The 25,417-nt window shown below is 40.1% G+C and overlaps 1 protein-coding gene across 1 annotated transcript in view; it reads right to left on the reverse strand.

Annotated features, from left to right (window-relative positions):
- Positions 1-25,417, reverse strand: part of LOC311252764 (copine-8) — a 93,154-nt gene that overhangs the window by 58,403 nt on the left and 9,334 nt on the right. The window contains exons 2-5 of the mRNA XM_084346285.1: positions 11,419-11,459; positions 8,614-8,660; positions 7,123-7,226; positions 1,177-1,216 (exon numbers count right to left, since the gene is read on the reverse strand). Of these exons, the coding sequence (XP_084202411.1) occupies positions 1,177-1,216; positions 7,123-7,226; positions 8,614-8,660; positions 11,419-11,459 (232 nt within the window). The remainder of the gene's footprint in view (positions 1-1,176; positions 1,217-7,122; positions 7,227-8,613; positions 8,661-11,418; positions 11,460-25,417) is intronic.

Consider the following 25,417-nt stretch of genomic DNA (forward strand, 5'->3'; position numbering starts at 1 on the left):
CTGTACCAAAGTGTAAAAGCTATACAAGGAGATTTCGCTGGTTGCCTGGAAACTTATCCTGGATCCAAGAAATAGTTGGACATTTACCCCCTGTGAAACAGTGAGCTGTCTTGTATTCACTTTGGTTTTGGTCGGTTAAACAAAAGAGATACAACATGTTAATCAGTGAGCATTAAAGGAGCTGGTAGACACATTTTGTTACACCATTGTACAGAGCCAGGATAGCTTTTCACCCTGTTTTAGTCTTGCTAAAATGCTAAGCTATGCACACTCTCCATCATGTATAGATGGTGAATTTATACTTTATTATACTTTAGTTAATAGTTACCTGAGTGTTAACAAAAACAAAAAGCTTTATAAACCATTTATCAAACAATTGTAAAGGTTTAAAAACATCAGTTGCAACTTTATAACGTCCATTCAGATAGTCTTTAATAAAGACCTATACAGTAATTATTAACCATTTACAAAGTATTATAATTATCAGTTGCAACTTTACAATAAACAATAAATAGTTACCTTGATACATGGTTTGAACAGCTTGTAAACACTGGCTGGAAGTTTTTAAAACATGAGGATGCATCTGTAATAATGTATAATAAGTAGATTCTGCTCAAAGAAGAGATAAGTGGTTAAAAAATGACAAACCAACCCAGCGATCTCTTGATCCAGTCATCAAAAATAATATAATAGCAACATATGATGGCATAAATATCTAGTCCAACACTCTAAGGAAAACCTTTCCAAGTGAGCTGCATCAGACCATTTGAACTGCAATCCCCATGATGCAATAGGCAGGACACAGCTATTACTGCAGGCAAAGACCAAGTGTATCGCATTGTTGTTCCTAATTACCGTTATGCTAATCACTGCTATCGCTGCAAAAAAGCAGGGTGAACAGGGGAAATCAATGTTTATTTAAATTCTAAATTAGCTATGGGCCGTCAGTCCTATTACATTAGATGATAAACACACTCATTGTAATGGCCAAATTACTGTTTTGAGGCCTGAAATGAGGCTAATAATACCAAGGACAGCAATCATGCTCACACAAACACTCCTCCAAACCCACAGAAAGAAAATCAGCGAAAGTGTGCAAAAAAAAAAAGAGAAAGAAATGCAAATATACATGCCTTCACAAAAACACACTTTACCAAGACCGGTTTTGGTACTCACATGTTTTGACAGGTTGGCACTCTTCGAGTCGACATCATACCTATAGAAAAAAAGAAAAGAGAGCAAGAGTCAATGCATTAGGAAGCAATGGAGGGTGACAGGAGCTCAGCTGGGAACACAACAGGGATTACAGATAGAGTAAATCAGCAAGCAGCTTGTCGCAGATGATCTCACCAGAGGCTTGGGGTATTTCACTACCCAGCATCACAGGTTTACAGGCATCCTCCATTAAAGTGACACTAACTGGGCTAATTGGCAGTCATACAGAAGATTGTGAGACTATATGTGTGTGTGCACGTGAAAAAGGGACAAGGAGAAAGCAAGAAATATTGTGCTAGTGAGTAAGTAAGTAAATAAATGTCTATTCTCGTTTATGTTTTCGTGTTTTCCCATTAGTGTGAGTTTCAGTGTGCTTTTGTGGTATTTTATCGTGTGTTTGAATATTTTTACACACTTTTTATTCCTTCATTTCACCTGCAGGGTTCTTCATACAGGCAACACTTACAGCGATACAAAATTGTCCAGAAATGGCCCCTCCAGTGCAGAGGCTACTCTAAAGAATGAGAAGCAATCAGACAAGCCATTCACTCTGCAATTTGAGGTCATTTCACAGCTCAGGTCATTTCACCCCCCACTTAAAATGGATTGCCCTTTGATGCATGATATTCTGAGGGAGAAATGAGGGGCAATTCAGTTACTTTACAGAACTGTTTAGGATAATGTACATCCTGCATGTGCCTGTGCGTGTGTGTGTGTGTGTGTGTGTGTCTGTGCGTGCGTGTGTGCGCCCATGTGTTGCACACTTATTAGTATTTTAAATTAATCTGAATCCAAAAGCATGACTAAATGTTCAAAATGATTAAATACAATCTTATCATCAGACTTGTTCTCTGTGTCTCTACCATCGAACTGGACAAACCATACAGACACTCCTCTAAAGGAGAAAGGCCTCACTATCAACAAAGGGTCCGCACTGACTCAGAGGGAGGTCAATTTTTATTTATCTGTTTTTCTGTTTTAATCTGAATCCTTTATTTTTCTATTTTCGCTTGGTTTAGCATACAATCGGACAATCAAATCAAACAAATCCTCCAGTGTCAACATTAACTCTTCATTCAAGATACTGTAATTGTATATACTATATTGTTTATTGTATGTATTACTGTATAATGCAGAGTGCAAAATCATGAACTAATAAACTGATGAATGAAAAACCTTGACCTTGATCTACTTGTATATGGCTCTGTTGCTCCTTTGGACAGCTCTGTCAGGCTGTACTTGAGCACAGCTAAATGCTTGCAATGCTCACAATGGCAATTTTAGCATGTAGATGTTTAATGTCTTATCTTAGTGTGTTAGCATGCTAATATTTTGCTGATTAGAACAAAATGCAAAGATGAGGCTGATGGGAAAGTCAGTAGTTTTGCAGGCCATTAACCAAAGTGCTTGACAAAGTAAAATTCTTCATTAGTCAGTCAGTCTGTCAGTAGCTAGGCTCTGCCTTAAGGCATGTAAACATGAGTATGAAAAGAAAGGGTTTGCGCTCCATAATACTTGCTCCATGATACTTGTGTCCAGCAGTGTTTTTATTGCTTAGGAAAGACAACACAGTAGGCAAACAGACATGAATGCACCTATGGGTAATTTGAGTCTACAGTGCACCTGGCATATGTGTTGTTGGATAATAAACCCAAACACTTGATTGACACAGGACATGCAACCTGAGCCAAATGCTACAAATAACTGCTTCAACTTCCTCAAAAGTGATGGCAAATCATCACACAAAGAGCCTCCATATGGTACAGTTGAGATGAGTGACTTGATGTAAGTGATCCTGCAATGTACAGCTGAGGCGCAAGTAAGTCTGCAAACAAGCAGGATGGGCCAAGTGGATGCCAGAGGTGTTTTCTTTGTTTTGAGAAAAACACACGAGAGAGTGAGACAGAGAGAAAATGCCAAAGGTGGTGTTGACGATTTCACACAAGAAAAGAAGAGCCATGTACAGCTAGGGACATGGCTGAAAGTGAGCTGAAACAAAAAAAACAGCTGAAGTTTGAGAAGCTGTCACTGAATTACTTTATATTGACCATGCCTAATGTCTAAAATGTTAAAACTTTCAGCCCGTTGTGGTGCAACAAGGAAAACGAAGTGATCACCATAGATAGGATTCATCCTCGCGGGAACTTATTATAAGTTTATAAGTTCTCTTATAAAAATTATTAGTCGGAGCAGTAATAGTTTTACAAGTTGTTATACTGATAACAAATTGATACTGTTTTCAAATCCACACTCTCTATTAATGAAGATACAAACTTGCAGAGCTGGTTATTACACATGATTCAGTTTCATAATTCATATTCAGGGGACTTACTGTACCAGTTTCTTAACCTTTGCACTGTTACAGTTTTTTTCATACAGATCCCATCTTGATGTGCCTGAGGGAGGAAACATTCTTTCATCTGCCATCATCGCAGACTGTGTTACGCTCTGCAGGCCGGCAGCGCCAGCTATCTATGGCTGTCAGAGATGAGAGGGGCAGCAAGTTCAACCAAAACACGAACGCGCAAACACATTCACAGACAAAAAGACATGCATGTTTCTATAACAGGGATGCAAGCACTGAACGACACTAGCATCACACACAAAAAAAGACTCACAAAAAGCCAGTGTGCTGTTTTGTTCCTCAGATACTCAGTTCCATTCAGAAAACCATTCAAGAGACAGCAAGCACAGAGGCATGCACTCGTACATTCACACACAAGGCAACAACAAAACAAACTGAAATGTTCTATTTTTGTACATTTCAGAAAAATTATTTAACAGGTTGATACCAGTCCAATTATATGTGATAATGTATCCTGGGTCATAACATGGCGCAGCACACAAGTGGAGCAGGCAGAGTAGATATGAAAGGTTAAATGCTTCTCTTTCCCTGAGGAAAATCTGTCCGCTCCTATATCACACCCACCATCCCCTGGAACCCCGGTTGTTATGGTTACCGTCACTAAACCGCACACATGGTCAGAAACACGTCATGCACAAGCACACAACATTGTCACTATGGCCACACACAGTATGTGAGAATGTAGACACAAGGCACACACACGTATCGGTTTTGTTGTTTGTGAGTGTCCACGTGAAGCGGTGACACTTCTCTTGTGAGATGAGTATGTATTGTGACGGAGCGACCAGCTGAGACACTGAATCACCAGCACACGTGTGGATAGACGGGGTTACTATCTGTACCAAAAGCAACAGCAAACAATCATCCACTGACACATGACCTCAATGAGGCAATCCAGCCAAATAAACAAGCCAAATTCACCACATTGTCCTTTTTTCTAGTCTTTTTCAAGACCTGAGGCACATGAGTGGCATCAAAAGCCGATCACTGAATCTGTAATCAAACTGTAAAGCAAAGAAGTTTGTAAAATAATGCCTGTGCCAGCACTGGAGAAGGCTCTGCCTTATCTTGTTTGTATTTCTTTAAACCAATCACAATTGTCTTGAGAGGTGCTGAACCCAGGGTGCAACCTAGTGGTTGTGGGAACTCCATACATTTGTGCGTGGGTGGTGAGCCCAGGTATTAAACAGCTACATCTCCACAAAGACAGGGTAACAGCTGCTGGCTTGTTTAGGTTTGTACCTTTAGCAGTCAGGTTAGGGGTTAGGGTAACTTTCTATTTTCAGTGTGCAGTTTGCTTGCTTGGAGGTTGTCGCTCTTGGTCTTCTGCACCCCCAGTGACTCCATATAAAGTGTATGGTCTCAGACAGGGGCACTCTTCATGAATTCATGAATTAAAGGCTTGTGTGGTTCACATTCAGGTTTTGTTTTTCAAAGTTGAAGTCTGCCACTTCTGTCTGAGCAGTGGAGGACTGTACAGGTTGTTCCCGATATCCTAGACATTGCTGTCAAATGTGAAATTGCATAGAAAGTAAAGTTCATTCATTCAAACGCACAGATATCGTAGCGAGACAATAGTGCAGTAATGGCAACATGTCTACTTCCTGTACCTCCCCATACTAACCCACAGTCCACGAAGAGAAGATTTAGACTATTGCAGCACATTACAGAAAATGTGTTTGCAATAAGACGAGAACCAATGATCATAAAGCAGCTTTCCACTAAAACAGATACAGGGCTTGGTTTAAATCTGTAACTATTCAGTTTCTTGTTTTTGTTTTTATATCCTTGACTATTCTTTTGTCACATTTTGTTTTTATTGTATTTTAGATGCTATTCTAAATGTCTTTTTTTATGTACTGATGTGCTCTGTAAAGCACCTTGAATTGCCTTGTGTCTGAATGTTGCTATATAAATAAACCTGCCTTGCCTCACAGCTGGGCAAAATAAGGATACAGAAAGCCTGATGCACAAATATAGACATACCTCCACCCACACAAATACGCACATCAAGCATTTTGTCTCTGTCTTGCTCTCTCTCTCCACCTCTCACAGGCAAATGCACACAATATATGCAGAGACACTAACTCCTCTTCAAAGAGTCTAACTTTCTGCTCTCGGTTGGGTTGTCAGTTTGGCGCCCTGGTTCATAGATTATAATATAATTAGTCTCCATTTAATAAAATCAAGCCACGAAATTCCCCTTTGTAATGCAATCTGAGAGCAAATTGAGAAAGAGAATCCCCTCACCTACAGGCAGTCTGTCTGCTTAATGAATCTAACGACCCACTGTCTCCTACAGATAGCATCATTTGCTTCTATGCACAGGAATCAAGTGTGAGATCCAGACACAGAGATCACAACATACGGATATGAGTTACAGTACTCACTAGTATCAAGAGATCCAACCTTACTAAATGAATCTTACACTGAGTGGTTAATGATACAGAGAGGTATTGATGATATCAGTAATAAGACAGTCAATCCTGAGTCTTTTCAACTGGGGACAAACAACTGATACACTGGTTTATCTTTTCTGGAGCTCATACCAACAGCCATTACTTTCACAAATTAAAGCCCACACTGATACCAATGTGTATTTTAAGACCTTATAAAGAGAGGCAGAGCACGTTAAGCTTTTTAAAAATATGCTCTCATAGTGCCCAAGAAAATCCTATTTGATGCCTTAAAATTCATTGTATGGATGTGGATGTGGATGTGGGTGGCATTTTGTACAAAGTGCTGAATATCAGCAGTAAAAATTATACTGGACCAACATATTTTGCCAATACAGTTTTTATCAGCCAATATATAGAGCACACAAATGCAACTAGACAAATAAAGCTGCCCTAGTTAAATGCACTTCTGTGCAATAAATCACTCTCTGGCAGTGTCAAGGTAAAAAAAGGACTTTTGGAAAAAAGACGTGAAGATGAATATGCAGCACAAATCCACATTAAAATACTAAATAATGCAGTTTAAAGCAATATTGTTCGAATTCTTTGACATTTTTACACTGTTTCAGTGCATGTTTGTTTAAAATTAAGTCCTTCTTCCAGCATTTGTTTTATAATAAGCCAATATTAGGCATTAATTAATATTATCAAGTGGCAGATTCACTGTGCAATCTACTTAACTTTCTCTTAATGTAAGTTAATTGAGAGAAAGAGAGTTTACTAGAAAACTGTGTTCTATGCCAAATATACAGTTAAGAGAAAAAACATCTGAGATAAACAACCATTTTTGTGGCTCTGGAATAGAAGAATTATAAAACGAAAAATAATTCCTCATTTGGCAGGTGACATCTGGAGCCGTCTAATGGTAGCGCAGTTTGCATTTTATGAGCTAATAATGTGAAAGAGATGCTTTCAAGAAGAGGCTTCTAACATTGAGTAAACCAAATATCAAGTCCAGAACCACAAGTGTCACTTTGCATTTACAATGTCTGGTTCCCGAAGCATTAATCTCAATAAATATTACCATCATCATTTTACCACAATGACAGACACACACACACAGGTGTACATGTAGGTATTACTTACAGGTCAAATCGGAGGTTCTGTCGCTCTTCAAAGAAGTAGTCCAAAATGAATTTCCGCACAAAGTCTGGGTTTAGCGTGTTGTCTATCACCTCTGTTCTTCCAAACTGGACAAAAAAGTGAGATAAACGATGGATAAGAATACCACTTGGATAAATTACACAAGCTTTGCTCCAAAATATTTCTGTTTTTCTAAATGTTGTACAACAAAGGAATGTGATGAACCAAATCTAAATAATCTTTGAAGACTTCCAAGTTTTATTTCTGCAGCACCACACATTTAAACATTGATCTTACTCAAATCACAGTTTTTACAGGCACTTTGTAAAATTGCAGTGACTCATGTGAATAACTAATTAGCCGCAGGCCTTTCCCCGTCAGGAGACACAACATCGATAGCTTTAATGAATGCAGAGCGGCTGAAGTATCAAGTCAATGGGGGTCAAGTAGGCCCCTGGTTTGGCATTTAACTTAGCTTATTAATCATGCATGCAGATGACGGGCTACTCACAACTATGAATATCTGCCAATGATTGAGTCTGCAAGATCTGAACCTCATTTACATTCATGAATATTTATTATTGTGAAACACACAGGTGAGCCCAGTACAGTCATACACGCTCATAAACAAGTTGTTAGTACTGGATGTGTCTACAAGCACAAAGTGGGGTTTATTATCACAATTACAGTGAGAGTCAGATTTATTACTTTATGCTGTAAACTTAAGCTGATTTATGACCAAATACTTGTTCAACTAATCAGCTTCAGCTGTACTTTAACCCTAAATTTTGGATGAAGATTGATGATGCTGCTGACGCAACATGAAGTGGACACTGATGTTCTGCTGATTGATGCAGTGACTGAAACCAGTGGTGAGTAAGAAAAGTTTAAATAATACGTGTAATTTGTTTATTTATTTATGGATTTATTTCGGGCATGTCAGTTAGACAATCATCATCACACATCATCTTGGTTAAAATCTTGGTTTAGCTATTAGTAGAGGAAAAGTCTGCTAGCCGCTTGGCTAATTACACTATGTAAAATGCCATAGGATAAAGCTAATATTAGTGACAATTGTTTTGTCTCACTGACAATTATTATTAAGGTATAGAGTTGTTAAAAGTTTTGTGTTAGTGGAGTACATTTAACATAAACTTTACTGTACTTAACTGGTTACAATGCTATACAATTATTTATGTGTATTTCTTTCATGGCAAAAATCAGAAATAAAAAGTGGTGGCAGCTTTTTCAGTTACTGATTGTGTTAAATGGGCAGATGATATCATCTCATATTGATCACAGGCCCCTGAATTGAATTGAATGGAAATCATATTGTGGCAGACTTTGTGATGTCATCATATCAGGATGAAACTGGTGATTACAGCCATGACTACAATGATGTTTTGTCACACACCTTTATCAAAATATTGCAGAGTCTGTGAATATTCTTATTTATAATGCAGCCTGACTGCATCTTCTTTGATACACACTCACCTCTCTCCACTCCTTGTTGCCCATGCCTTGTGTGTAGAGAACACAAACTGTAAAAACAAAGACACATAACATGATCACATAACATTAAATATCATAATCTTTAACATGCTAAAAGCAATGCTAATTTCTATTGTAGTTGTGAAGGCATTTTCCTCAAAACTTTCTCACCAACTACGTGGCCGCTGCACAACGGGATTTTTCTTTATAATCATACTGCTGAACTGGTGAGTGGGCTAACAAGGGGAAGGATGGACAAATATTACTCTGTGAGCAAATAAAGAAAGAAAAAACAAACTTAAATGCCATGGTATTTGCTGTATGAGATCTGTTAGAATATGACTAATGAACCATAAATGCAGGAATTAGAGAAAAACATCAAAGAACCTAATACTTTTATTCATGAAGCCTTAACATATATTTTATATTCCTGTCCATCTTCAGATGGTGAAAGGCCATTAAGCAATTTACTGAAACAAGACAACTCACTAAGAGGCAAATTACTGAGCTCACTCATCAAACGCTTCATTTCAGGAGGCCTTTGATGTTCTTTTCACATAAGTGACTGAAGGATATAGTGTGCACACCCCCGCAGACACACAAGATATTTCTTTATGCTCTAATAGATGGTGATATTTTAGGGAACCAATAACAGAAGAGAAAAGTTTCTTCACAGTCTGGCAGCTTACAGGTACTGTAGGACTTTATGTAATTTTTCCACTTGCACAAGAAAGCCTTCTTTTTCTTTCCTTTTTTTTTTGGATCACTGCTCTTTACGTTTTAATGGTATTTTTTGCCAGTGAGTGACAGATCCAAGCTACCTCTATATGTCCAGTATTTTATATTCTTTTTTACATCCTCAATCGTTCTTCAGCCCTGTCAGGCTGGTTCATATCAGGAGACTGAAGACACCGTGCTCAGCATAATCACAAGTGCTACTCAGCACAAGAGATGAGTATGGGTAAAGCCCACAGAGCTCCTTCCTCCTCCTCCTCCTCCTCCTCCTCCTTCCCCTCATCGTCATCATGCTAATCACTGTCATCCTCGTCATCGTGTTCATCACTGCCATCATCATCACCTTGAGTCATTTTTATCCCATGCTACTGTAAAGGTGCTGACATGCTATGTTTTGCAAAGACAGTTTGTGTGTGTGTGTAGCGTGTGTGTTGGTTGTCATATAGCATCATATCATCATATAGCACCAAAAGTCATCCTGATATCATAATCCCAAATTCACACACACCTCAAGATAAAAAATATCTTCTTTGATAACAATAACAATATGCACAACCCACACTCCCTAACACACACGCTCACATAGACATGTAACTCAACTCTCTAGTCAAGGTACTCCAGGTCTTTATAAAGAGAAAAGACGAGCCATTAGTACCTGTCGAATAATGGTATTAATGGACAATTATTTTCATACCTGTTTAAAAGTATGAGAATTATTTGAACTTGTGTTATAATTGCTATTTAGTGTCATAAATGACTGAACATAAATGACAAATTACTTTATAAAAGCTTGTCTCTTATTTTCCTTTCCCTCCCCATCACTAAATAACTCAACTGAAAACATAAAAATGAACACGGACAAGTCATTACAGTCATTATATCTCAAGAGATGTCAAGTCACGAGTCCTTATCATAAGTCCAAGTAGAGTGTCAAGTGATTACTTTTCTGTCAAGTCATCGAAACAGTGACTCAAGCATTCCATGGCTCGTTCCCAATACACCCCTCGCCCCCAGCACCCCTCTGTTTTGCGCATTCACGCCTAGCAGTAGGGTGTACCGAATCTTGCTGAGAGTCAGGTATGAGGAAGTGTTAGGGCTACATGGTCCACCAAAAGGAGATTTTTCAGAGGTACACCTCTAACCGAGGGTTATAAGAACTCTGTTGCTTCAATGTATTATGGTTCTTTTCTTTAGAAGCAAGCATAAATCAATCAACACTAGTTTGCTGATGTCTTAGTAGTTAACAAGCTAGATAACGTTAACTTGTTAATGCTGATTTGTGCATTACAGTCGTACTTTTTGACATATTCCAGTGTTGCACCCCCCATTTGATAGCATATGCCCAAAATTGAACTGAAGACCAGCAGTGAAGTTGCTGCAGTTGGTGATGCTCCTCTAATATCAGTACAGACTGGCAGGCTAGGAGAACAGGTTGCTAATAGTATCCTATAAAGCACCAGTAGCAGCCAGGTCATGAGTGCTCTTTCTTTCTTTTCTATATCCTTCAGATAAATGGCAAATGGCACTGTTATAATAACAGGATTACCACAGTAGTGCAAGAGAAATCACCACAGCTGAAGTAAGCATATTGAAAATGTTGAAGATTTTACCCTTGAGGAGAGTTACCACCTGTTCTGAGAATCTATAGGGAGAAGCTTCTTTGTTGGCCTCGTGCATTAGTCAGACCTGCCTCGAGCCCAGCTCCCACATTTAGTGAAAAAAACACTTACACATGAGGAGTGACTCACGACTACATACTGCAAAAGACAAGACCTTCCTTCAGTCCCTAATTGATTTCTCACTCCCACACGCTCCATTTGTTCACCTTATATTCTGCATTTTTTTCTCATTTGTACTTTACTTTTTATACATGTATTTCCTTTCCTTTTGCCTTATGCCCTTCTCTCTTGGGCTACATACATAAAACGTTTCAAATTTCCTTCCATCACTTCCATTACTTTATGAAGCTCAAAAAAGATAGAGCCAAGAAATTTTTCAACCTCTGTGAACAATCATGCACAGACAGAAACCCATATGTTGGTGACAGACAAACAGAAAGGTGGTGGATCTTACTTGGGTCTGATTTTGAGAAGGTATCCCTGTCCAGCAGGTTTCTGTGGAGACACAAAGGGGAAAGTAATCAGAAACAGTTCCCTTGGAGAGAAGGAAAAACATTTGTCAACACAGACTATTTATGTACTCTGTTGGCCATGAGTTGGCACGCTACCATCATGCTCCATATACACTATTCCTGTGAAACTCTTATCTAAGTAAGCTGTGAAAATACCACAAAATATCACAAATACAGGATTTATCACATGACACTGAGCCTTGTGCACAACTGGTGTCATAATTTAGATGACAATGTAAAATAACAAGAAATAACAATACACAACTTTTATCTTAAGTCCACCAAATTCCATGAAAAGATTAAAACCAACAATGAAATGATTGGTGTTGCTATTGTGGCTAAAGCCTGATATAGCTTATTCTCTACAGTGTTTAAAATAAACTACCAATTAAAAACACATCAATGAGCCACACTGTTGCACTGGGCGACATGTTCTTTGATTGTGACAAACGTGGGAGCTGGAGTTTATTTTTAGTCGAAACCAAATACACAGTCCTGCTGCTCAAATACTAACTAAATGTGCATAAATCCACATCAGAAAGTAGTCCCCAACAGGTGGACTCTTTACTCCTGATTGAGTCACATTTGCTAAAAACTACAGTGTCCAACTGTTGAAGGAAAGTATGGAGCATTTTTATAAGTAATGTATTAAATCACCAATTTTTTACGATTTACTTCTTCAGTAGGAATAAATGCACTTGGGGCTAAAACAGACAGGGTAGGCATGGAGGAAAGCTCTCTGAGATGGACTTATAAATCGTTGGTTTTGGTCGTTTCTAAAGTCATTTGGGAAGAGTAGGTCTTGAAAGAACATGAGCTTCTATCCAGTTGGTTTCAGTTAAACCTGACATGATAAGACAAACTGAGTCACATGTCCCACATGGGCTCCACAGCACTGAAACCTAAAGACATTTCACTGTTTATAAAGGAGCACAGGAAGTCCTCCCTTGTCACATGTAAACAGGCGGAAGCCTTACAAGTAAGTTTGCAAACAGCTTGCAAGTACTTCCCCCACAAACTAGCACAGGGAAAAAAAATCTGTTCTTAGAGGCATTGTGATTCTCTTCTCAATGATCACCTGTAACAACTTTTGCAAGAGGGTGCTGTACTTTCCTTACAGCTGAACCAACTAGATGGTGAAACCAAACATGTAAAACGGACAAGCGCAAGCAAAGGTGTTTTAAAAATAGCCAGTCATCACATAGTGAGAAAAAATAAATCATGTAGAGAAATAAAAAAGTGAATTAAGAGTCAAGATGCATCAATGATTTCAGCCCTGTGAATCAGAATCAAATCTTGAGGTTTCAAGAGATTTACACCCCTGCCACAAACCACACTATCTTCAGGCCAGGGAACAAAGCATTAAGTGATTTCTTCTTATATTCAGACTCTTGGGTGAGAGATTGTATCACTCTTCATTTCATGCTTGGAAAACACTAGGCCTAAGATCATATTCTCTTGATCTTGAGTGATAAAATGGGCAGGCCTCAGTCTCAATAAACCAGTTTCAACTGAGATGGACATTAATGGAGAATTTATGTTCCCCAAAAAAAGGGAAGGTTTGACGAAAATGAATAGAGACCTTGTCATTAATTCTGATCTATGAAAAATTTGATGAATGACGGTGATGATAGTGGCACCTAATGGTTTAGGGAGAGTCTAGCATGCAAAGGGCTTGATAAGAATGAATATACACTCTCCAGTTCACTTTCATTCGTCTGTTTAACGAGTCCTGACGCCTGGTAGCAGTAAAGGCATCAAAATGTGGGTAATGCTTCCTGTCATCCTTTCAAGCCCAGGGACTGTAAGAGACTTTGAAAGGCTTTCAGACAAAGCTCTGAAACCATCACTGGCTGGAGAGTATCCAGGCTGCAAGATGGTTTTCAGTAACAGCTTCTTGAACTTTAGCTGTTTTATTGTTTCAGCCCACTTTCAGCTGTGTCCCTATGTGTACATGGCTCTTTTTTCTAGTGTGAAATCGTCAACACCACCTTTGGCATTTTCTCTGTTTTTCTCTCTTGTTTTTTTTCTCAAAACAAAGAAACACCTCTGGTATCTAGGCAGCCGTTCCTGCTTGCTTGCAGACTTAGTCGTAAATTGCAGCATGACTTGCATCAAATCATTCATCTCGACTGCGCCACATGACGGCACATGGTTTCATGATTTGCCACTACTTTTACAAAACTTTTGAGAAACTTTAAGTAGTTATTTGTGACACCTTAGGTGAGCTAATGTTAGCAAAACACAAGTTAACGTATATGGGTTTGCTAACTTTACATCAAAAGCAGTTTGCCTAATGTCAGATTCCCAATGCTAGCCAGGTTTGCTTCCTCCATATTTCTGTAGTAATGTTAAAACGATTTGGAAAAGGACAGACACATTGGTTGTTGACATATTTGTGACTGGTTTTTAAAGATTTACATCATCAGAAGGAACAAATGGGCTTGAGGGAGCAGAGAGGACAGAAACACATTGGTATGTAGAGAACAAGAAGAATATGAAATATCACCTGTCTATACATATTAATGTGCTCTGATGTGGTAAGGAGATAACATGAGAGGAAATAATGCACATATTCTCCATTACCTTTGTATAAACAAGAATAATTGACCAATTTGTAGATAGGCTGTGAGAATTCCCATGATGCATGTATTTTACATGAGCTTCTTCAATGTTGAACTGTCCCTTTCGCTAGTGTAAAGACTAGACTTTCAGTCTGTCTGTTGTCAGTGTCGAGGAGGTGAGTGAAATCAACAAACCTTCTTAACCATCTAACATTTTTTCCACATAGAGTTGGGGCTACAGTTAGGGACATGGGTTAAAACACACTTTCTCCCTCTGAGAAAGAATTTGAGGCTCCACACTCGATGACTGGCTGCCGCTCAAAGCACATCACACATGGTGGCACTCCAAATGGGCTCCTGGGCTCCCCCTGCGCGCGTGTTGTGTGTGTGTGTGTGTGTGTGTGTGTGTGTGTGTGTGTGTGTGTGTGTCTGTTTGTGTGAGTGTGAGTGTGTGTTTTTGTGTGAGTAAGACACGTTTTCAGGATTTCCACTTCAGAGGATAATGTGAATGAGTCATGGCTCTCTCTTTCTCTCGCTGCTTCCCTCTTTTCATCCAGAGGCAGGCAGCGGAAAGCTAAAAGCTGCCATCCGAGTCACAGAGAGGTCTGCGGGAATAAAGGTACCACACTAAAATAGTGTTTGTATTTTTAGCAGAGAGTTTCTGAAAATCCTTATAATGCCATGCTCGTGACATGTCATTTGGAATTAATGCCTTTATGGTCAAATAAAACAGTAGAACAGATGTCTGAAGGGAAAACTCTGAATTCATCAGTCAACTAATCAGCTAAGAAGACGAGGAACTGAATTCTACAGTTAGTACTCATTCATCTCTAAGTATTGATTTCTTCAATATATCTGCCAGAGGCTTTTAGCTTTGGTATGAGGGGATGCTGCCTCTTCTCTCTCTCGTGCTTCCACATAAAAAAAAAGAAAGACTTTTGGCATTTCTGCTGGCTCTGGCATGCATGTTCATTCAGACTAAAAACACTTAGTATCTTCTCTCTCTCTCTAATGCACTTGCAGCTTAATCACTTAATTGAATCGTTCTTTCACTCTTCCACCTCAATTAAAGCAGACTCCAAAAGTTACCTAAATTAACTGTATTGATGTTCCTTGTGGTGACAAAAATAAAGATTTGAGAAATGTTGGATTAAAAGGAACCGTTCCACCAATAGATAAACTATGACGATCCTTTGCTGATATTTAAACATTGTCTCTCTGCCAAAGGACACATCACATGGCAGTGCCCTTTTTACAAATTCACCTATACAGCTTTTAAAGCAATTACTGTGAAAGAACAGACACCACACATGACGCAACGCACCCCCATTAAATGATTACAATGTCAGACACATAAACACCTCCTTTTTACCTAGAAGCAGTTTCCACATTCACTGTTCACACGAGCTTGTGATGGGAAGAGACGTCACATGTTTGTGATGTGAAATGATAAGAGACCAGTTCACACACGATGACAATGTAGGTTTAGGTGACAAGTTCAAGTTCAGTTAAACTACACTAATCTTTTTTTTATCTAACATTTTCTGAATTTCAATGTCTCCTCCACATTTCCAGTGACCTCTGTAGGGTCTCCAGAAAATATGCAGATGTTTTGCAGTCACAAGAAATACAGCATACATAAATAGAAATGATCAACATTAGTGAACCAGTGGCTAACAGCTCGCAAAATGTGGTTGAAGTACTGTATATATTTTCTGTCCCACAAAATACATGGTTCAATTGGATTTGCAGCAGTGTGAGCTTATCATCTTGTTATTACTGATAGATTAGATGGTGAACCACTGTAGATGCAACACATTTAATTATAAATGTGAGGTGTATCATTAAGATACAGTTCTGGTATCACCAAAGCCATCAGACAGATCATCTTTGGGGTAAATACATTGCATCACTATCCACTGAAAACCATTTATGTCCACATTTGGTCATTTATAATTATTTAGGTGAACCGAGGCAAGTGTTTTTATGGGTTGAGAAATGTTCCTACTTCTTAAGATAAATAAAACATTTAAACATTTAAAAACAGGGGTTGAAGGTAAGTATTATTGTCATTATTGATTAATCTGTCTATTTCTCAATTAATCAATTGGGTGTTTGGTCCATACAGATGGTGCCATGGAGGAGTAAAGAAAACAGAAAATATTCACATTTAAGAAGCTGTGATCAGACAATTCAGACAATTTCTCAAACCGATTAATTATTGCAGCTCTAATTTAAACTGACATCAACAGTGACAAAAGGCAACTAAACCAGTCTGGTAAAGGTAGGAAAAGTTTTGTCTTTATGTTGTTCTTACATAATTTCATGAACTGGGGAACAGTCCTTAAAAATGTAATGGATATTGACCTGGGGTCTTCTAAGTTAAAAGTATCGACCTCTGACAATCATCATGCTATATATTAATTACATTATCTGAGCGCCTACTCTCCTCCACATCTTCATAAATAAAGGAATCACTGTTCATGCGCAATTTCTAATAAACGTTTTTGTGTATTTCAATTCTCAGCTCTAAAGATATAAAACATACACACATAAACAAGCACAATACACCGCTGGCATCACTGACACACTGTCACCACAGGATATGACAGTGCTGATCTCAGATCTGATCAAAGCATCTAGGTTGGTGTCAACCCCTGCTTTCTCCTCCCTGGAGGTGGCCGGTACAGTTCACTGCCATCCTGGCCCTGCCTCTGACACATCACCTCTGACAGCTGTCAATCACAGCAACAGAAAGGGAAATCTGACACCAGCCGGGTGGGAAACACACAGACACACACACCTTCCTTCGTGCTAATAGGCTTTCTCTTCTGAGAGAATACATACAAAAGGAAAGAAAAATTAAAAAAGACAAATAGTGTCAAAAGACAGACAGGAGAGGCACGTTGTTGCAGCATCTTCACCCAATATGACAACTCTACTACTAACCATGTGAAATGCCTGGTGGAGCTTCATTGTGGGGTCAGAGAGATACACACACAAGCTGGTGACACACATCTGTGCATTTGCTCTATGGGGAGAACCACATAATAATGTCAGTGTGGGGATGGTAACCATGGCAACTACTGACAGCCATTTGGGGGGCACTTGACTGACAGCTGGGCGTTATTTTTCCCCCCGACTCGACGAGCGAGGGATTCCATCAGTGCTGTGATATTTGTGGCGCTCACCTTTCCACCTCTTTCCATCTCCCTCTCCGCTCCTCCAATATACAACCTTTCCTCTTATTTTGATCCATTTTCCATTCATATCTCCTCTCCCGTTTATCCCTCTCTCCTTCCCCCATTTCCCTTTCGTCTCCTCCTATTCTTAAAAGTAATGAATACAACTACTCTGTGTTTTTAGCCTGCTTTAAAAGTGTAAACAGGAGATGAGAGTTGTGAAGTAACAGAGGCAGGGGAAGGAAAGAAAAGAGAAAGGTAGGAGAGAAAATGGGAACTACACCGGAAAGGACAGAGTTGAGTGAAAGAAACAGTACACATTTTGAGCGAAAGAGTTGTTGAGGAAGAGAAGCAGGCGGTCTAATTAGGCATCTCAAACTGTGTGAGAGCAGCAAGCACCAGTACTATTAAAATAGTACTTACTCTGTCTTGTTTCATTTATGTTGCTTAGGTTAATGATCTGAATGATACATTGGAAAAAACAAACATCTACAATCCATAATATCGATGTCAATGGCTAAATGTCAAACGCTGAGAACATGTTTGATTGGTTACACATGTGGGTCTACAGGTTCATTTGCATACAGACACACTGTCTGCTAACCGCTTTGCTAGAGCAGTCTGAGGTAAAAAAAAGTGAAACATGTTTAGTGTGGCAACACACTCAACTATAAGTTAAAATGTGTGATGCTACTCTTTAGTTAAAGCACTATAGCACTATGCTGTATCACATTGAGAACAAGCACCCTGCAGCTATGTCCGAGGATGGCTCGCAGTCAAAGATCATGTTGCTGCTAGCCGGGGGGAAAGGTGCCGCTTGGAGGAGATATGCTGCCACTCATTGCGGTAGAGGGGAAGGGATTCAATGAGCTAGTTCAGTGCATTATGACATGGAGTGCTACTGTGACTAAACACATGAAAAGCCCCTTGAGAAGAAGATGGATGAGTTAAAAGTAAAGCTAGCCAGGCCAAGCTAATGCTTTACTGAATTTTACACCACGAGGCGTCATGAAGTAGTGACTCAGTGAAGTGAAATTGGCAGGAGAATCTGTTTAGAGCGCCTGCATGTTAAAAAAAATAAAAAACAGGAGGAAGTAATACAATATATTCCGGTATGAATATTTTCTGCCCCACCTCTAAACAAGTCCCAGTTAATGAATATACAGTTGTTCTTCCTGAGATTCAGCTCATCTGACTTGTTTTAATATGAGGTATCACTCTCGTTCTGTGCTATCTGACATTTATCCTAATGTCTGTGTTTCATCCAATCTGATATTTCTTATGACACTGATATGTTTCACTCTGGTTTGGTATTTCTGGTACCCTCCAAACCATTCAGCCGCTCCGACAGTTTTTTCACTGAACCTGCTGCTCTCAAGCTCGATACATGCTGTGCTGTCTATTCTTCACATTTCTTCTGCTTCACCTCTGCTTCCTCCAACCTCTTCTGTCCATACTTGAGCTTTTCACACACCTTCTATTGTTCTCCACTCCTTTTACATCATTGCTCCTCTATATTATCATGATATTCTTTCTTTCCAAGTCCTCTGGTGTCCTCTCCTGTCTCCTCTTCTGTCCTCTTCTCAGGGGAAGAGGGGTTTTCTCAGTGAGAGCCCAGAGCCTTAATTCCTTCTCTGTCGTCTGTCTGACTTCTTCTTTCCCACCTCTCCCTTTCTCTCTTACTATGCGTCTGTCTCTCTCTCTCTCTCTCTCTGTTTGACCGTGACCTGAATAGGCCTGAACTAGATACAGTTACACACATGTAGATGGGGGCAGAGAACCACATGGAGCGACCTGTGTACGGTCCAATGATTTTCCAGTTCAGCTAACATGGATGTCCACCTCATCCACCTTTTCACACACATATACACACAAATAAAAGACAGTCCAAGTAAAGTTGCTTCATGATATGTTTAGGTCCAGTATTCCACATGTAATCAACCTTGATTACGTCTACTCAATAAACAAGATAAAGAACCCACACACCGATAAACAAGCAGAGCTAAAGATAACGCTTGGTGGAAAACAAAGAGGCTATTTTTTGCTGTGGTGACTAATCTGAAATTAGAGTCGATGTGTGACTGTAAACACAAGCAAAAGAAAGAAGAAGGAACGACACCCTGAGAGAGATCCTTAAAGAAAATGCTGTAGTTATTCCGTGTTTTGTTAGTGAATTACAATTTAATACCACTTTAGTGACTCTAAAGTAACACCATCAGCACCAAAACCACCACCAAAACATACTTCTTTTCAAACACTAATATCTCCTTGAATGTGGATCCAATACACACATTAGAAGAAGTGAAAAAAGTCACTGGTCTGTGAGAATTGTTGAGATTGAATGTGAATGTTTGAATTTCATTTCTTGATGTATGCTGTTGGTACAGGGACCAACAGAAAGGATTGCCTGATTGCTCAGGGCAATTAAAATGCCACATTGGGCTAGTAAATCTAGCAACTTCTTCACATGATCGGGAAAGTCACAAAATAAAACAAACACACTTTTTTTTCTGGAACTGATGAAGGAAGTAAATAAAGTGTGAGCCATCTTTTTGTCGCATCTTTGATAGTTGCAGGTGCAGATCTGACTGGGCACTCGCTTGATAATGGCGGCAGGTAAAGACGTTTGTGAGCTGGAGCGCAAACATTTCAATAATCCTTTAAACAGGAGTTAACATTATCAACATGCAAGAATGTTTTGTTGCTTCTCATCTATGACTCATTGTGTCCTTGTTCAGATCACTCCGTGTATTGAAAATGACCTAAAACTTACTAAACCCTACGTTCCACTTTATTAAAGATCAAAAACCCTTGCTTTTGACCTTAATTACTCTTAAGGGTCCATTCTTTCCCAGGAGAAAAAAACGAGGAAATTATTAGAAGCTTGTTTTCCCCCTCTACGGTACAGACCTGCCAATCTACAAAACCACAGCCAGCTGAAAGCAGCTAAAAGCTGCACACTAGAGTGTTGACGCTGAGGGGGCCGGGCGGTACAAGCAACCCTTTCACCTCACTGGGAATCCTCTCATTAAACGTTAATGCCAAAAACACTGTTAAACGGGGCTTTAAGCGCTTCTTCCACAGGTCTAACACGCCTCATGCATAATGCAGAGACTGGAGAGGCCAAATCTACTATAGGACTGGTGATGTTTTCCTCTCGTCACTTTAATGTCAAGATTATATTTTGAAAGTAAATAATGAAAATTCTTGCCACCATTTTCTTATTTATGTTACATTTTGAAATATTCTGGCTTCAGTTCAAGTGTTTTCCTGTTGGGTTGTTAAACATGCATTAAAATTTAAATAGAGGTCCTATTCTCTTGGCCTTTCATGCACTTCTCTGAATCACATGCACCACTGCAGGACTCTTCGCTGAGTGTGTATGTAGCCGTGCTTAGCAACAGACCAGGAATATTCTTGGAAACATGTGGAGCGAGAGGAAACAACTGGGCATGCTCAGATGCTCTCAACAGGTCGCTGAGCACAGTGCTACAGGTACCTGCATCCCTTTTTTCCTCTCTTTTGTGTTCTTTCTCTCATCACTTCTTTCCTTTTGCATGTTTACTGATCTACCCAAGGTGCTGGTAATGACCATTTGTTACAGAGCATGAAGAAAAGCACATGCTTGCACAATCCCCCCCAATCTCGCTCTCTCTCTCTGTCACACACACACTTTCACACACACACACACACACACACACAGAGTGAAGGGGAGCATCAGCAGCTTGTATTCTCTCTCTGCTTCTTTACGAGGGCTGCCCTAATTCTTCTTGACAAGGGCTGGGAGAGCCAAGAGAACATCATAGCACACACACACAGACACACACAGAAATGTGCCACGCCACTATCCATTTACACACAGACATGTGCAGGAAAATACACATCAGTCATGGACAACACACACACAGCAACACATCTGTGCTAGTGGCATTTTACCTTAATTGCCTTTGTCACTGCTTTCATTGCAGTTTAGTCCAACTCGCCTATAGTTTCCTCCGTCAACACATCACTGGCCTTCATAACCACTCAATACAGAAAAACGTGTGTGCTTAGGCCATACAGAACAGAAGGGGAGATAAGGACTTAAAGATGTCTCATATGTTTTTATAATTCATGCTCAGTCATACATTCTTCATATACTGCAATGTCAATGTCAACACACACAAATGGAACGTGCTCGGATGCTTTTTGTCAAGTAGCCAAATTGTGTGTGTGTGTAAAAATTTGTTGTGCTGGTGTGTTGGTTTGTGATTACAGAATGTCAGACAGTGTCAGTGCGTAAGCATGTGCACATGTTTGTGTTACTATTTTGATGAGGAAGGGAGAAAGATGGTGGTCTGTCTCTTTATACTTCTCTCGCACAGTATTCACCTCCACATCTCTCTTTTTCTCTGCGACGTAAGTGCTGTGGACATCAACAGGACGCCAAGTGTGTATTTGCGCATGTGAGAGAAATAGAGAGACATGCTTGGATGTGCAGTCCGAGGCCGGGGGCTCCTACAAGAGAGAGGGGGAACAGACAGAGCGGGAGGCAGCATCCCTAGAGGAATTCAAACAGCCTCTGTGCTATGTGACCGGGATGGAGATGACTTCATTAGGCCAGCCAGTTTCTCTCTCTCCCCTCTGTCCCTGTCGCTCTCTGGCTATAAATAGGGCTGCGAGGGTGATTTACTGTATGTCAAGTAATCTCACTTGTCAAATAGTCAAAATCTGAGTTGCGCTGACAATCTTAGAGCTCGGTGTGCAACGTCGCATCTTTGTTTTGTGGAACAGCAATGAGGAAAATCCTTATCAGATATGGCCAGTTTCCATCGAGATATCACACCCGAAATGTCAGAAAAATCTAATTGAGCTGGTGGAATTTAAAGGGGATTTTTCTGATTCTTTTTATTATCGTTTTATATTCCACAGGAGGCAATCTACATCAGAGTGTAAAATAAAATGTCAGTGTCAAATGTGATCGTATTTTCTGTGTGTGTGTCACTTGCGCTGAAAATGTCATCAGCTGTCTGACTGACGGGAGGCTCAGCAGCACAAATATCCGAGTGTGTGTGTGCATGCATGAGTGTTAAAATGCTTTTAAATTCATTTGCGCACATACTGTGTGTAATATGTGGCAGCCCATATGCAGTCCTTCAGCTGAATTGCTCCCTCAGGCTTTCTGCTGTACATCTCGGTAGTTATCGATGAATTCATTTGCTATTAGGACTTTGTCACGTTCTCAGATGGCTCATTGAGCAGAGCTCTTAACGCCTGTTTGACCCAGAGGTCAACAGTTCTCACTGCTCATTTATCCTACATGGATATTCTGAAGATACCCTAGAAGGACTTGAAAATTAGATCTTGGTATCAGTGCTCAATATCTTTAGGTAACTGACTGTAATAACCCATTACCACCTAGTATGGACGATGATGAACCAGATTTTTTAAGACACGTAAACACTGATATATTTTATGTCATGAAGCAGAACATGAAAATCTCTAAAGCTTGTGTTAACTACAGACATTGTTTCAGGCTGTTAATCGAAAACTCATTGTCCTTCAAGTAGGGCAAAAATTCAAACTTATTGTCTATCTGTATAAATCATTGTACAGCTGTTAGAATATATGCAGAAAATGTGGGAGGATGATATCAGGAACAATTGGGAGTGAGAGCAACAGAACAAAGCAGGGAGAAAACTGCAGGGTGGACAGCTGCACCAGGTAAGCAGGACCAGTGGCTTCATAGACACCAGTGTCATCTTCTCCCCAAGAGGACAAGTCGTAACTGTCAATGACTTCAGGTCAGGTAAATGGTAACGAGGCAAAATTACTAATTTTTTGTGATAAAACTTAGCCTCAGGTTTGTGTGCAGGTTTAACAATCTGTTCAGGATTTCCCGCTAACTTTACCTTATCTAGCGACACTACTTGAGTTGCCCTTTTTTAGATAGGGGGAAAAAAGATAAGGTGTAAGTGGTAAGTAAGTGGTACTGGATAAAATAACAAGCCCTACAACAAGTCCAATAGAAAATCTAAATTAATATAAAATATTCAAAATGTTTTGTACATAATTTTGTCCACAGCCACTTTTCAACAGTGGCAATGACAGATGTGAAAGGAGTGGATGTGTTTGTGTGTGTCCTTGAGTCCGTGCTTTATCACCTGCATTTTAAAATAACACCACAGCTGTCTAACCTTGAGACTAAGGTCAGCATGTACACCGATTACCCTTCCACTTATTACTTCTGCATGTAGTAGTAAAGTGGTACACAACTGATTTGTGCGAGTGTATGTGTGTGTTTCTGTATTGTATTCCTTGACCTTTGCCAATAGCTCTTCCTCTCTGTCAGATCTATATCAATCCATTTTCTTGGTGCAGCAATACAGCTTGATGTATGGAGCGGAGGCTTTGTATCAGTGTGTGGTTGGCGTGTGTGCCTTCTCGCAATGTGTGCGCCATAACGTGCAATTAAACACACACTGACACACATGTTGTGACACTGTGCGCATACTGTCTGGTGACTTATGTAGAAAGCCACCCGCAGTGAGAGAATAACAGCAGGAAGGGGGTCGATAGTAATTCCCTCCAAGTCGGTAATTTCCTCCAAGTGCATAAATCTTTACTGACCTGACTAGAAAAAGCCCAAACCAGATTACAATCTGTGGCTTCACAAAAACTCTCGCATAAACAGACTCTGAGAGCAGCCCTCACTCAGAAACAGTTAGTGTAAGACAGACAAGACAATAGCATCAATTCATGGCAGCTCAGAAAGGGTTTCTTCAATACAGCTTTGTCTCACTGATTGCCACCACCACTGTGCTCTTATCCAAAATCATTTGCGCTCCCTGCTGCTCAGAACCACATGTAAACAGACAGGAAAAGTTAGCGGCCGTCGTCACCGCGCACACTCGCGCACACATCCTTTTGTGCTTTTGGCTGGCATTGAACCGGCACGCAGCAGGCGACCCTGTCTTCCCTTCAAAGTGACGGTTGTCAGTGGCTTCTTCAATAAGGGAACCATTATGTGAGCTCTATGGGGCCAAAAAGGTCAACGCAATCACTTCCCATACACCGAGTGGGAGTGAGCGACCTGAAAATAGATAGCGGGTCGCGCATGACTCGTGGTGGAAAAGGGTGGGGTTGAAGAGTAAGTGGTTCACCCCTAACACTTTAAAATAAAAGGCTGCGTGGTGAAAGACTTTCTTTAGTTGCTTTGAAGAAAATGCAACACATGAGTTTTGAAATGTGAATCAATACAATCCACATCAATGACGTCCACAGTGGGCACTTGATACAATCTGAGTCACAGCTTGAAAGGCCGAATGTGGAAAGAAAAGGTTTTCCATTTAGCTAGGGCTCGCTGTTCTAGATGATCTAGAATTGGTCAATTAAAGGTATAGTTGGTAATGTTGGAGAGCTAGCAAGATTTGAAAGTGGCACCTCGTCTAAGCTCCATCCCCTTCTCCCCATCCCGTCAGTGCTCCGTACAAAGCCCCGCCCCCACAAACTTGAACGCGCATCAGACAGTCCGTCAGCAGGGCAGAGGAGAGCCGTTAGCACTGGGCTAATACAAGCTACAAAAGTAGCTAAGTTGGCTAACGTTACATATTTCATGAAAATAACAAATCCCCCCGAAGCAAAACAAATAATTACCTGTCCAACAGAAAGACAGCAACCTCTGCATCACTTCTAGAAGTGCTACTTTAGCTGCATTTTCTCTGCCATCGTTCTCTTGCTAACTCTGCTTCTTCTGCTGTTGTTTAATGGCTGTTGGCAAACAACTGTTAGGTGTGCATTACCGCCACCTTCTGACCTGGAGTGTGGATCTCCTGCTAACTCCGTATGGAGTGTGCTGAATATATCCGGCAACACGTGACACGTGATGAGTGCGCGCAGGGAGGAGGGGGGGACAGAGGGGGGTGCAGGCAGGACGAGACATGAAGGCATCTGATTGGTTCTTTCAACTCGGACCGAGAGGGAGGGACTGGTCAGTTTTTACAGGCCTGCAGCTGCCACAGAGGTCTGATTTATTTCCTTCCTTTTTCTGAACACATTATGTATGGACTACTCTCAGGGTGGAAAGACCATTTCACCCAGTATAACAAAAAGTGTTTCTGAACAGGATTACCAACTATACCTTTAATCGATGCAAGATAATTAATTGCAAACAACTTTGATAATTGATTAATTGTTTGAGTAAATTTTCAAGCAAA

This window comes from Pagrus pagrus (assembly GCF_965226575.1).
Source record: "Pagrus pagrus genome assembly, chromosome: 23".
Taxonomy (NCBI): Eukaryota; Metazoa; Chordata; class Actinopteri; order Spariformes; family Sparidae; genus Pagrus; species Pagrus pagrus.